Genomic DNA, 15,331 nt, shown 5'->3' on the forward strand with positions numbered 1-15,331 from the left:
CAGAGACATCAGCTCACAGGAGCTTTAGAGAATCCTCTTCTATGCAGGGGATGGTCCCCTACCAATGCACATGACTCTAAACAGACCAGAATTGCTGCTGGGCATTTCATTATACAGGGACATATCTACATGAGTTAGCTTGCAGATTTCTTTAGTTTTTCTTTTTAGAGACCAAACAGCAAAACTCTTCTCTGAGAATTTGATAGAGCTTGCCTCAGGACATACATGAATGGACAAGGAAGACTGGGGGATGACCCTTGTTATTTGCATCATAGTAGTGGTTAGAAATCCCAAACAGGATCAGGACTCCATTGTGCTAAATGCTGTACACTCACGCAGGATGGGAAAAGCAGTAGCCTGAAAAAGGAAGCTGAAGCAGACAAAGTGAGAAGGGAAATAGGTGTGAAGACATGAAATGCCATGCCCAGGAGTTTACACCCAGTAACTGGGCAAGGAATAGAAAATTCCTGTTCTGTCAACTTACTTCTGGCAGAGCTGCTTTAAATAGTTCAGAGGTTGTTAGGTGAGAAAGGCTGTGTGTGTGTTTACACCTTGGAAAGGCACTGAGGAGATACTACACCATGTATTCATAGTTTATTTGTACTGTATAGCTGAAGCAAATTGGAAATGCAAGCTGAACATTTTTTCTATAATTCTTTTCCCTCCACTCTTTCAAAAATAGCACATATTGGAAAGGCTGGAGCTTTCCATTTCCAAGGCTGTAACATCAGACTCTAAATGCTAAACTAGCTATCCTTCACCCTGCTGCTACAATGCGGCCACTTCAGCAGTTTGAGTGTGCCCACTGTCCCCGCATGCAGCAAACAGCAGCTGCAGAAGGGAAGGGGATGAGAATGCTGTATGCAGGCGGCTTTGGGATGTCGGACTAATTTCATCCTCTGAGGGGTTTAGTTTCAGGTATTGTGAAAACCTCTATGTAAGAGATTCAGAAAGCCTTTAAAACAGTGCTGTCCCTTCAGATGACCAGTTGCAAACTTGCTCACAATTTTCCCTGGACTTGGCTGTTAGTTGCAGAAGGAACTTCTAAAATGACATGTGGGTATCCAGCTGCCATATCTGCTTCACTCAGTCCCATGTCTCTGACCATTTTTAATGTGATATAGAAGCAAAGCTAACTAAAAAGATTCTTTCTAGACATTATCCTGAATGATGCATAAAAGTTGCAGTAACAACCTGGTTCCTATAATATTTCCTGCCTTTGCATTTTGGCTTAGCTGGCACACAAAAGGTACATTATGGGAAGTGATGAAGTCCTTTTCCTGCATACACCTCTGCACTGCATTCCTCAGGGATCATTTGCCATTTGTGTCAGTCTTGGTTGGCTGAGCTACCCTCAGGAGCTGCCTGTCCATTAAAAGGAGTGTGAGGATGTCCACGCAGAGTCAGTCAGTCTGGTGAAAGTGCCTTCCCCTTGTGCTTCCATGCTGCCAGACACCATACCCTGCAGAGGGATTTGCACTGATGATGCAGCGGGTAAGGGGACGTTACCCCTTAAAAACACACTTGGAGGGTTGCTGTTCGCCTCGCTTCCGGGGTTGGCAGCATTTACAGTGCTGTTGCTCACTGTCCACAGGCAAGGGTAGTGGCTGGAAAAAAAAGCAGCACAGATTGAATGACTTATTTCAAAGCATTTAGCCTGCATAAGGCTTGCCACAGTAAAGTCAATTTCACTATCTGTTCAAAGGCAGCTATTCAAATCAGGTTACCAAACTAGATCAGCCTTGAAGATCTTAAGTGAAAAATCACCGGTGACCTGGTGACCCTGGAGGGAGGCATGGAGAGAAAGTATATGTGAGATTTCAAAATGTAAGGATTTTTTATGTGCCTCTGTGACTTCTCTTCTTCCCATCTTAGGAGCTGAGTCAGAAGAGTTTTTAGAGAGGGAGGTCACAAAGTCTCAGGACACTGCCTAGTTTCTAGGGTATAAACACTGAGAAGAAAACCTACTCAATCAGATAACAGTGCATTTGAAATTGCAGCTGATTTTCCTGACACCTAAGTTAGAGAAGAAATTAGAGAAGAAATTCTTGCATCTTTTGGGGGAAAATAAAGAAAAATATTTCATAATTAATTGATTCTCTAGGTCTAAATTCCATTTACTTCTAGAATAGGATCCTCATTTCATGCAGGATAATAGTGACAAATATAGGAAGAAAAATAATTTGGCTTTAAAATGCTCACAGACTGTAGAGTCCAGAATTCTTTGTAGGTGTTCCAAGATCCTGTTTTTCAGCAATGCTGGGGAAAAATGAAGCTCCCATAGAGCAGAAGATGATTAGCTTGTCAGAAAGATTTTCCCAGGAATCTTGAATTGGGCACTTAGGACACATTTCAAATCCTGGACACTGATTAAAGTTTGGAACACTGGGCAAATCACCAGGACAGTCCTACCAGCCTCAGTGCTCCTCCTACCAGCAGTTTTCCTGTAACCTTACCTGGGTCCAGGGCTGGCACCTCCCTTTGTGTGTGCCACTGAGAGCAAATTAGTGTGTGGAGAGGATGGCAAAGTCCAGCTGTCGTGTCCTGAGAATATTTGAAGATTATTGCTGGAGCTGTCCAATAGGTTAACTTTGGGGAGGGAAAAAAAGCGACAAACAAATCCTCAGTGACATTGCAGACAATGTCTTAAGACAGCAAAATATGGACAGGCTTGAGGCAGCAATCTGATCATGAAGTGCCCAACCACAAGTAATAGGAAAAAAGTCCCAGCCACAGGTAAAAAGGCAAAATTCCCATGTTTGTTTAGAGAGTAGCAAGGTGCCATTGCAATCCCAGGTGTGGTACATGAGAAGGTACAGCATGACATAGCATTTGCATTTCTGCAAGTCTGACTAATAGTTTTTCATAATTGACACATATCAGGCAATGTTTTGATACAGATTTCCTTATAATTTGAGCTAAAATACTTAATAAAATGTTATAAATACTGTCCCATTCCTGAAAATTTTCAAGGCCAGGTTGAATGGAGCTTTGGGCAACCTGGTCTAGTGGAAGGTGCCCCTACCCATGGCAGGGAGGTTGGAACAGGATGATCTTTAGGATCCTTTTCAAGCCAAACCCTTCCATGATAAATACTTCCATTAAACAGGAATTCTTGCTAAATTATAATTAGCAAGCAGATTACTTTATCCGTATGCTACTTTCCAATCCACGTCTTCTGATTGAAGTACAATCAATTTCTGGATTTGCACCCAGATCTAGAAAGGGAAAGGGACTCAAAGGATGTTCTGACAATACCAGAATGCCTTCGCCCCAGTTCAGCTCCTGCCTGAGAGCTGCTCTGACTTGAGAACTCAACTGTGTCATAGCAGGACATTGAAAGAAGATCTGCAATGCTCTTTTTTTATAACTGGAAGCTGTAGTGAAAGCAAGACCATACACTCTGGTTTATCACTAAGAGTGCACCCAGCTCCTGGTACCTCTTGTTTGGCTGCCTCACTCACCCCGGGTGCCTGAAGGGTTCTGTGCAGGTTGTCCCAGAGATTCACCACGCCCTTTCCTAGCCTGAGCTCAGCCTTGCTCCAGGGCTTGGGCTAACCTAAGGCAAGGGGCAGGCAGGCAGAGGCAGCAAAGCAGTGGTCCAGGAATACCTGAAGTGGAGTGATTCCTCTGCATGTAGGAGGGTGGGTATGGAGCAGCGCGATGGCCCCGCAGAGCTGAGTATCTCTCGCAGCTGTGGGGAGCCTGCGGAGCGGGCAGAGGCAAAGCTCCACTGTACTGGTAATTAGAGCTTCCCGAGGCACACATTGGATCTGGGTTGGAAATCAACCAGCCGCCCACTTGGAAGGAAAAGAGAAAACAAAACTATTACTACTGCTGTGACAGAGTGCTACGGCACAACTAAGAAATAACCAGCCTGCTTGCAGAATCAGCTGTGCCTCAGAAATACCAAGCAGATGCTAAGATACTGGTTTGTGAAACAACTGACAAAAAAATAGCAACCCTCCACTCCCCTCCCAACCCACCAACACTGAAAACAAGTCCTGAAAGCAGCCAGAAAATGTCACAAGCATTAAAGAACAAATGGAAGAAAAACTACCAGTAAAGCAAATGCAACTTCTGCGTCCCCTCATTTTTTACCTGTTTACCCATGAAAGATAAATTTATAGGTGATAAAAACATTCACAAATACAGAAACAAAGGGGTAAGAAAATCCTAAAAATGTCATGTATCATCTCAATTCTACATTCCTTTTAATATTGAAAAACTGGATTTTATGGAAAATGATCCTTCTGCAGGACCTCTCACATAATTTCCTACTGTGAGGTCTCTTCAATCTTCTTATTTTTTTTAAAGGGTCCCTCTCTATGAACACAATTCAGGACTCGGTAAGTGACCAGCATGAACCAGTTAAGCAAGGCCCAGGTTCCCAGCACCCATCATATCTCACAAAACTTGCAGGTGACATAAATAAAAACCTTACAGTGAGAATATGTCATATGTTGACCTTCAGAGACCGTCTCTGGAGCATCCTTAGCATGGTTTCTGAAAAGCAAAATACTTAGTGGTAAGTGTTCTCATTGAAAAATTACAAAAATTATAACCAAAACTGTTCATTAAAAGTTGGAGAAGTGAGTAAAAAAGGAGGGAAATCCCTCTTCTTTGATCTTGCTAGGCAGCAGTAGACCTTCCTACATTCTGCCATAAAGGAAGCTGAAGCTTTTGTTTGATGACATAAACAAAAATGTTCCTAATTTTTTGCCATATCTGGGAGCTGAACATGGAATTCTAAATCTGCCCGTGAGCACCATTCCTGCTCCCAGGCAAGCTGAAGGCAGCATTCCCCCTTCCCCAGCTGGAAACCCTGACACTGAGACACAGCAACTTCTTGAGTGGTGAGAGGAATGAAAGGAAATACAGATTCTCCTGCAGGCGCATGAGACACTTTACATGTCAGAAGATAAAGCAGGTCCAAACAAAATTAATTACAAATTATGGGCTGGAATGCATCATTTGGATGCCACTGTGCATGAACGTGGGTGATACAAGGAAAATTTTGCAAGACAAACTATAATTAATTTCTGATGGCAGCATCTCTGAAATCTTACCTTTAATAAACCCATCATAAATTATCACAGAGACTTTATAACAGCAGTGTAGTTACATTGCAGTTACACTGTAATTTCACTTCAACTATGCTTTTTGACACATGGAGTTAACATTTTTTTCTCCCTGACCTATCAACTTACGGGATTCACTGGAGTGCAAGTACCCTGTAGTGGACGTATGTGGGTATAACACTACTGGGGAAGCTCACAACATCTCATTTCAGGCTTTCTGTGTAGACAGACATAAGTGCCAGGATCCCCAAGAGCACGTTCACCCATTTCAGCACCTATTGTAATAATTATATAGTCTCCCCAATAATACCATCGGAGTGACTCTGGATTTAGCAGAGACAAGATTCAGTTATGTAATTTATCTTTTATATGGGGATTTCACAGTTTTAACCATATCAGCAGCAAAAAGCTACTGGATCAAAAAACCAAAAGATTAACTCACCTTTCCTTTGCATCCAGGAAGGCTTTGGCAAAGGGATTATACTTGATTTTGAGAGCTGTTATCTTGAGTTTATAGAAAACAAGGCATGTTAGTGAAGGCAATTTGAAATAGAAACTTGACAAAACATCCTCCAGAGTAATCTGAGGGGAACTGCATGGGTTAGCCTAAAATACATCCCCACACTTGATGTTTCCCAGGGCTGGGTAGGAACAGCTTTGCTGTGCACTGATCAGTGCCGCAGGCAAAACACCAACCTGGCATGAGCTTGTCTGGTAAATGTGGTGGAATGGTGGACCCTTTCAAGAGGGTTTAAACACTGAATTCCTATCAAGTATGAATAAAATCTGCAGCAACACTGGCTAAGGGATGTGGCACAGGAGTTAGCAATTCTTACAGTACAAAGCATCCCTCAAGGGCAGAAATTTTCCTATGCAGTATTGTGTTGTTCTGCAATTGTATGTATTATAGGGAACATGGAGAGATAGGGTTATCATTATGACTATCAGTTATTGCTGGAGAAAGATATTTGGCTTGATTGTAGGGCTGTTTGGCTTATATTTCCAGTAAAGGATTGAGATGCCGGGACAGATGGACCAGTCTGGAATAGCTGTGGCAGGATATTAAGCTAAACCTGGCTTATTACTGAAGCCAGACACTATATTAGTCAATGTTCTACCGCAGAGAAAAGACTGAGTATTAGAGTGGATGGAGTATTTCACTGCAGGGGGCTGGTGGGGAAATAAAAAAAAGGCATGCTGGTCTTGTAGTTAATTGGCTTCTAACAGATCTCATCGGTGGTGACCAGAGCACAGCGTGCCAGCGCCTACCTCTTCATTCTGATAGGCAGTCACCGCTATGAACTGTGTCTCAGGGAAGGAGCAGTTCATCACCATCCGGTGGGGGCCTCCTACACGAACTATGTGCACCTGGGGCTCGTACTTGTGCAGGGAGTTCAACATTATCTGCAGGAAACAAAACAGAGAGACAGCCCCCAGCACCACTCTAGCACCTCACAGCCAGTCTCTGGCTCTGTGACAGAGCAGCTGTCGCTGCTGAACCTCCCCAGCCAGCAACTCCTGAAGCAGGAGGGCAGATGCCTTCCTCCCCTGCAATAACTACAGGCTGAACAGAATGAGACTTCACTGGGCTGGATTTAAGGTTTTGGATGCAGCAGCAGCAGCAGTGAGTATTTGTGTTAGCAGCTATGGCCCTCAAACCACTGGGCTCCCACTGCACTAGAGGCTGCTGGAACAGCTCAGGGGCACTCCTTATCCTGCTTCTTCTGTCTGGAAGACCAGAATCACCATCACAGAAAAGGTGCCAGGAGGAAGCTAAGGCAGTCACCCAGTCCCCTCTCTGGGCCAGAGGCAGATTGTCTAACCTGGCACTAAAAGGTGCGAATAGCATTGATTCCAGGAAGTCTTTTAGGTCCTTTAATTGGCTCTAGTGCAAGAAAAATATTATTTTTTAAGATTTCTACTTTGCAAAGTGATGTATACATACATACATACATACATACATACATACATACATACATGCATACATACATATATAAGAAAGAACACAGCTATTAGCATAAAGCACTGATAGTCATCAATTACTTTCTAATACCATCAGAGAAGGGGCAGTTGAAGCACAGAGTGGGGACATGGTTTACTTTAACACTGTGGTTATAATTTCAAAAGAAAGCAAAGGAAGTTTCAGTCATTTATTGTTTAGTAACTTTTTTTGGGGTTCTGTTTCTCATATGGCTTTTCCTCTCCTGCTTTCTACTATTTTGCTCTCTCCTTCATATATATACAGAGTGTTGCCCTGCTTTTTTCCCCAGGGACACTTTGACCCTCCAAGTTTTCTGTAGCATTTTTCCCTCCATGCATATTTTTCTGAGGCTTTTGACTTTTCTGAGATCCTGGACACACAACAAGCATTTGCAAATTCAGATCCTGTCCTATGCTCTACAATAATTCTTGTTTGCTGGTTCCATATATGACTAAGGGAAAGTCAGATCATCTTCCTGTTCTCCAACCAGTAAAACCTAAGATAATTTCCTACTTCATTAGAGCACTAAGCTTACAGAGGTATCTCATAAACCTAATGGAAATAACAGATTGAGAGCATATAACATTTACATGAAAGAAGTTGATTCTGGGCTGACAAATATCATCCACCGTAGGAGTTTTGTACCAAACAAACAAGCAAATAAAAGGTCTTGTGCAACATTTTGCCTTTAGATGCATCATCAAAAATAAAATATGAAACAAAACTAATTTTCCTGTTTGCATTTTTAAGCGGTTCAAAGAGAAAGTCCCTTATTTCTGGTACATTGGTTTCTTTCCAAAGGCCAAAGCTGATTCAATAGAATATTGATAATTATCATGATGCAGAAGCAGACACAGTAATTATTTCATTTAGGAGCAGCCTTTTATTCTGCCATCTGACTCCTGCCAACATTCCACTTACACCAAACAACATTGGGGAGCACAACAAAAACCTAATACCCGTGGCCATTTTTCCCCCCTTTCTCTGAAGTCCTATGTAAAAATCCTCAGCACACAAGACCAACTCTGAAAAGACCCCTGACGATTAAGTAAAGCACAGCACTCTGTCTCTCTTAACATCAAGAAGTCCATTAGAATCTGAAAGTGCCAATTAAGGCCTGTTTATCCCTGTTTACATTTGGCCTCCAGAGAATAATTGGCATCTGTGGGTGAAGAGGCCTGTAAGGGCTTCTATAATTACATAAATGCACCCTTGATATTTCTTGATTGGTAGGTGCTTGCAATTGAAGCCAAGAGGTGGTGTGGAAACATCAGGCCATACCTGCCCACTCCCATTAAGCTTGTTGGTAAGTTTGACTTTGCTGAAGGAAATGGCAGCTTTCATCCAGTGGGCCCCAAAGTTGGGAGAGTCTGGGTGGATGTAGACACAGCTGTGGTTTGGTGGCTCTGGTTTCCCAGCTGGCACCCATTCTCCATTGACGTACTTCCAGCGGTGGTCATCAGTCGGAGCAAAGTCCAGCAGGAAGGAATACATGGCATTTGGATCCAAGCCTGACACGCTGATCTTCAAAACAGGGAACATCCGCCTGGCCAGGGAAACAAAAAAGGGTGACACCACTGGAAACTGCTCTCGAAAGACTCTCCTCAGTATGCTTGTTTCCAGATGCTCACTGACTAGCTCAGTATAAAAAGCCATCTTCCCTTCCTTCAATCCACCCTTGCCATCAGACCTTGCACTTGGCAGTTTCTCCAGTAATTTGGTCCCATACTTCCATATTCCCTGACCTCAGCAGCTTGACCATGTCCTGTTGCTTTTAGTTTCATCTTACATGCAAGCTCTAAAGTTCTACCCAGCTTTCCATTATCTCATATGTTTCAAACTGAATTCCTACCTTTGTTTAGTTTTGGGAAAATGCTCCTTTTGTGCCCAAAGGTCCAATGCCACCTTTTCTCAATCCCCTTTTATTAGTATTTTTTTCTTTTGTAAAGGAGATTTACAGGAGCTCACAGCTTGACTTTCAGTGGTTTTGTGTCTGTCTCAGTGCTTGTGATCGATGCCACACAGCTCTGAATTGGCACCTGAAAGTCTGCAATAGAGCTAGTAGGGCTCCAACACTTGGAGGAACTGGGAATAATGTGTGGACATCAGAACATGTGTCTCCCAGCAAAGGTATCCTATTCATTAAGCTTCTTAGCTTGTCAAGGAATACATGTAATTGCTATTACATATCACCTCCTACATTCCTCTTCCATGAGTAACCGGCCTCCCTGCCCCAGACATCTCCAGACTGACCTCTCCTGGCAACTGCCGTTTCTGCATGCCGCATTTTTATGGACCATAAATTCCAATGAAAGCCAATGAATCTCTGAGGTCCTTTTCTCTGTGGGTACAGAGAGAGTATACCAAGCAGCCAGAGGAATTGCCTGAGGTCCGTAGCTATGGGGCTAAGGTAAGGTAGCTCTCAAGGCTTAGGTAGCCATACAAGACATCCATAAGAAGGGAGCTGAAACTCCAGGCTGTCTCAAAGGACACTGCAAGTCTCTGCCCCTGCAGTCATACTGTCTAGTGATACACAAATGCAAATTGCTAACAATCATGACATCCCACTCACCTTTCTGGATACCTTGATATAGTTTTTGCTGCATACATTCAGCACCTTCTGCTGACAGGAAAAGACAGAATTGGAAAAATTTGAGATTTTTCATCTAATATTAATACTTGCTGATACCATGTCAGTGCAGTATTGAAGAAGATATCGTAGAATGGTTTGGGTTGGAAGGGACCTTAAATATCATCTAGTCCCAGTCCCTGGATTGGTGTCCCCAACACCTTCCACTAGGCTCTGAGCCTCATTCAATCTGGCCTTGAACCACCTCCAGGGATGAGGCATCCACAGCTTCTTGGGGCAGCCTTTTCCAGTGCCTCACCACCCTTGTATCACTCCATGTCCTTATAAAAAAATCCCTCTACAGTTGTCTTGCAGCCCCCTTTAGGTACTGGGAGGCTGCTATAAGGTCTCTCTCCTCTCCAGCCTGAACCACCTCAGCTACCGAAGCTTTTCCTCATAGGAGAGGTTCTCTCCTCCAGACTTGCTCCAACAGGTCCACGTCCTTCCTGTACTTGAGACCCCAGAGCTGGATGCAGCACTCCAGGTGGGGTCTCATGAGTGTGGAGCAGAGGGTGAGAATCCCCTCCCTCGCCCTGCTGGCCGTGCTGCTTTAGATGCAGCCCAGGATGCATTTGGCTTTCTGGGCTGTCAGTGCACATTGCTGGGTCGTGTTGTGCTTCTTGTCCACCAACACTCCTGGGTCCTTGGCCACAGGGCTGCTCTGAACCTATTCTCCACCCAGTCTGCATTTTAATGCAAAATCACAAAGTTCACTTCATGAAGTTTGCACAGGCCCCACTCTCAAGCCTGTCCAGATCCCTCTAGATGACATCCCTTCCCTCCACATGTCAACCAGAGCACACGGCTGGGCGTTGTTGGAAAGCTTGCTAAGGGTGTGCTCCTGTCACCAACAAAGGTAATGAAAAGCTTTAGTCCCAGTACTGACCCCTGAGGAACAGCACTCCTCACTGGTCTCCAAGGTACTGTGAACCACAACCTTTCTAATTAAATAGAAGCATTTTTAAGGATTTACACACTACACGTGTCTTTCTGACCAGGATGTACCAGCTACCAAACTGGGCTGTGATAAAAAGTATGGATGCATTGCTCCTTCCAACACTTAGATCTCCCCCAGTCAATGTTCAAAGGAACACATTTAGATACATAGCTGAAATTGAATTAGAGGAGAAAATTAATCCACATGAAAATTTAATTTCACTAGATTGTGCAGAGCTGTTTGTGTTACACGCAGATTGTTAATTCCTCTGCCCACAATGCAGGCAGGCTGCTCTGCCTTTTTATTTGAGAGGCTCAAGTTTATCCCCAAAGGACCTATAGACCAATCCAGAAGAGAATACTGTCACCATCCATTTTAACCTCCTGTAGCACTAAGATTAGAGCACTTCCCTGTGTTAACCGGTTTCACTCCCAGTAATTCTCTGCCTCGCTTGGACCAGCATGTTTTGAATGTACAGACTCTAATGATGGAAAACTTACCACCTAACATGTTCTGCTGACTAAGTGGCTTTACTGTTAAAATCTGTCTGTTAGCATGGCAAATTGTGATTTCTTGAAATTTGTTTCAGTCAGAATGTTTGTTTCAATAATCAGGGAAGTGCGCAGGTGACCTCCATTTCTGCAATAGCCGAGCACTTCAGCCTCTTCAATTTACTTAGAGCAAATCTGCTGCAATTACTCCACAGTACAGACCTTGAGTGGGAAGATGTTTGATGTCAAACTTGGATGTGCAGTAACCAGTAAAGTTGCTTTAGTATTCAAACCTGGAGAGGGCTTCTTTTCCCCCCCTCAGGGCTGTCTGCACTGATCCCCTGTGGATTCTCCTCATACGCAGAGGGGAATAGTGGCACCTGCCTGTCTCCAGGCAATAACAGGGATTGCAAAGTCTCAGGACACTGCCGAGCTGGTATGGCATAAACACTGAGAGAGGAAACTTACTGAGTCAGATAACACTACATTTGATATTGAAGTGTCAATTTAATACGATAGGTCTGAGTAAAATAGGAGATGGTTTCCCACTGTATCAGCTGCACCCATTGAAATGTATTTTGTGATATAGCACATGTTTCAATTTCAATTATATCTGTCCTGTTCAGAATATATTTATTTCCCCAGGCATATTGCTAGGGCAGGTGATTATTATACTGAAGTATGATACAGCCACAGAGGCATATCTGTATATTAACACTGAAGTTGGTTCATCTAACTGTGACATTTTGGGACCCTCAGTACCAATTAGAGATGACTCAGAGCAGATAGAATTGGGCATGCTAGAATTTGACACTTGAGGATCACTAATCAATTAGACTTTCATTCTCTGGGAAACTCCCATATCGGGTTTTTGTTTCATTTCTGAGCTTTGCTGACAATGTGTCTGTCCACACCAACTGTTTTTGTTTTCACGCACAAAAGTTCAGACTGACTCTTCTCTTTCATTGTAGAACGGAGTTTTCAAAAGCATTCATCTACCCTTCAGCAAGAATGGTTTAGTTGTACCCATTTAGCAGCAGCAGAATAAGATCAATATTTTTTTCTACTGAAAATCTCTCTGGCGACAATCTCTGAAGAATCCTGAACCTGAGAGAAACTCAACAATCACAGGAAATTGTCTCAAGTTTGTCTCCTTTTGAATAGTATGGTTCAGAGTTCTTTGCTGCAGGCCACAGTCTGTATTTTCTTTGTTTTAGTGTGATGCTGTGTTTTTTGATGAAAAATACTTTCAGAAATGCAGAGATTCTTTTTCATAGCCTCTGCTACAGTAACTATGTTAAAAGGATTAATGGATTAATGCAAATGGCAGTGTGACATGCTTTTGTAATTTTTAATTTTGCTGTAGTTTGATCATAAATATTTCTGTTGCTGCTCTCACTGACATTTCTAGAGATGTCACTGGTTACAGGAAAAGTAGAATCAGGCTGATAAGGAGTGTATAAGTTAAAATTAAAAAGTCAGGCAGCTTACACAATGAAATAAAAAGTACCCAGGCATATTCAGATAACAAAATATTCCCTTATCAACATTATAAAAATATTTTATCTACACACTCACCCTGACATTTCAGAAAGAACTAGTATCACCATGAAGTCATGATTTTCATTAGCTGCAAGGCAAGAAACTGAAAAAACCCTGTTGGTAACATGTGACTCTTTGTACCAATTTAATTAATCAGAAACAAACCCATCTTATCTCATTTTTAGTCACTTACACTGTTAAGGAGACAGTTTAGGCTACTGTACACCAAGTGAAAGTCCACTCAGAAGTTATCTGTAGCCTAACAGCAGTTTTCAAAGCAATTTAAATGTAGTAAAAGCAGCTTCACAATGTAAAAAGAATCTCAGCAGCGGATTTCTATCAGTATAGGTTATTAGGAGGAATCAGAATGGCAACAGTGTTCTTACACCAAGACCTGGTCCTTTGGGAAGGTGACTTCTCTCTGCAGAATCACCTTGCTGAGTCAACAGACAAGATTTTTCATTTTTACTGCTTTCACCTCTGTCCCTCATCAAGCTACAGTCAACAGTAATTTCATCCACAAATTCTGCTAAATCAAAGTCTGCAAAATTACACCACAGGAGTAAATCTTTCTCTCCATCTCTTAATTCCTCTCTCCTGTGTGCATCTCCTGAGAGGTCTTGTAAAACCTGTGCATGTTGAGAGAACAGCTGGGGTGGGGGGCAGCAAAAGGCTGGTGAGGATAAATTAAATAAAAACTTTAGTACCACTGTGCAAATCTTATTCTGGTAGCTGTTTGTCTGTTATGGGCTGGACTCTGCTGTCAGCTCAGTTCAGAGCAGAACCTCTGTGGAGAGCCTTCTTCAAGCTAGTGTCTGATTCAGAATTAACATCCTTCTCACCAGATTTTTTACTCTTTTCCCGTGCCTTTCTGTGTTCCCCAAATAATAAGACGTGATCCATTTATACCACAATGTTTTGTCCTTCTAAAACAGTGTATATTAAGCAATATTCCACACTTGTTTCTAAGGGCACCAGCAACAACTGCGGGACCATGCAATTCAGACTGCACATCCACACAGAGCACGGAGGGCAGTTTTATTGCACCCACTCTGGTACAGACTGCTTGTACAAGCTGTTAATACCCAAGGCCAGAGGGATGAGAACTGCAGCTGCATCTAACAACACCAATCTGCTTCTGTGCAGTAATTTGAAGCCTACAGGTGAGGACTTGCTAATACAGACTGATGATTATTAGCATAAGAAGTCATTACAAATGTTTTGAGAGATATTCCCTTGCAAAAGTTTCCTTTAATGCAATCACAAGTTAGCCTATATATTTTTCCAGCATGCTTCATAGGAGGAATGGTTTGGCAGTGACCAAAAAGAAGCAGGGTCAGCCCATCTTGTTCATACAGTGGTTTTAGCAGACTGCAAGGCTGCAGTCCCCTATAAACTCTGGTGTGCTCATTGCAGTTCTCTCGAGTCTGCACACACAGTTTATTACTGTAGAGCTTAACTCCCCTGGTTGTCACCTCAGCTGAGCCCGCAATGCTGAGCAGATCACTCACCTGCCATTCTTTGTTACGATCATCTCATTAGTGACTTCCCTGAATCTCTGCCAGAGCATCGCATCCTCCAAGACAACCTGGAGCTGTTTCTCCGTGGGGTCGCCTTTGTCTCTTCCAGCCCGGAGTTCGCTCTCCACTACGCTGAGGAGCCTGGAGACGGTGCAGTCGCTGGGTTTTTTGCAGCCCAGGTCTGCCATGACGGCTTTACTGCCAGAAACTTCAGGTAGCTGCTGAAAAGACAAAAATAATAAGCTAAATAAAAAAATAAGTCAGTTCATTGGGGACCATCTGACAAATGCTCTCCTCACTCTTCTGCCACTGCCTAGCTCTTTCCCCTGGAAGTCCCAATGGGCAGTGACACCACTGTGTGGAGGTTTACGCACACGCTCCACACAAAAAGAGGACTATCTCCTAATTACCTGTTAGACAGTCAGGTGGGTGGCTGGCTGATGACTCAATTGGCTGCCTTGAAAGAAGAGTCCTCCATCCAAATTAGCATGCTTTTATCTTTTTTCAGCATGAAGTGGGTCTAATTGTTCTGCTTGAGAACCAGGTTTCCATTAATGAAAATTGTTTCATTTCCAGACTGAAACAATGCATGGAAATTGCATTCACGCTGGTGCGGACTCTAACTGAAGGAGCTGGGAAGAGTCAAGATAGTTACACAGAGAAGGTTGTCTTAAAATATTTTCACCATGAATGTTGCATAAATGCATTAACCTCATTCCTCTACATTCCTAAATCAAAATATAATAGTAAAAGACCTTGCAGTTTCAGTGCACAAGGAGAAGGCAGCATCCCTACCCTCCATTGCTGACGGATATTGTGTCCATCCCTTGGTCCCACTGTCATTCACAAAACCCCTGCTGCACCTTACAGGTGGTTGAATGCCTCTCTGGCTGCATTTCCAGGGACAGACTGCACGCTTCTGGGGCTGGTATGAGCTTAACTGTCTGAGGCCTGGCATTGCTGACCAGCTCAAGGTCCATCTCATGCAAAAGCTCCCTCAGCATCCCAAAAAGTCAATCCCTCTCGCCTCATCCTGAGACCTTCTCTGACAAGCCAGATCCAACAACACAAGCCCTCCACAAAAAAGCTACCATTTTACTGAGGACTACAACAAGTTCAGAATTCAAGGAGACAAGACATGTGGGCTCAG

General features: G+C 43.2%; 1 protein-coding gene across 1 annotated transcript; it reads right to left on the reverse strand.

Annotated features, from left to right (window-relative positions):
• Positions 1-1,372: 1,372 nt before the first annotated feature.
• On the reverse strand, positions 1,373-14,369 carry TBX19 (T-box transcription factor 19; the record flags this gene model as incomplete). The annotated part of the gene is made up of 8 exons (XM_084226759.1): positions 1,373-1,607; positions 2,457-2,589; positions 3,612-3,728; positions 4,445-4,506; positions 5,524-5,585; positions 6,351-6,485; positions 8,344-8,608; positions 14,173-14,369. The coding sequence occupies 8 exons, from the start codon at positions 14,367-14,369 to the stop codon at positions 1,373-1,375; spliced, it is 1,206 nt and encodes a 401-aa protein (XP_084082885.1).
• Positions 14,370-15,331: the final 962 nt, after the last annotated feature.

The sequence above is a fragment of the Fringilla coelebs genome (genome assembly GCF_963513975.1).
Source record: "Fringilla coelebs genome assembly, chromosome: 2".
In the NCBI taxonomy this organism is placed as follows: domain Eukaryota; kingdom Metazoa; phylum Chordata; class Aves; order Passeriformes; family Fringillidae; genus Fringilla; species Fringilla coelebs.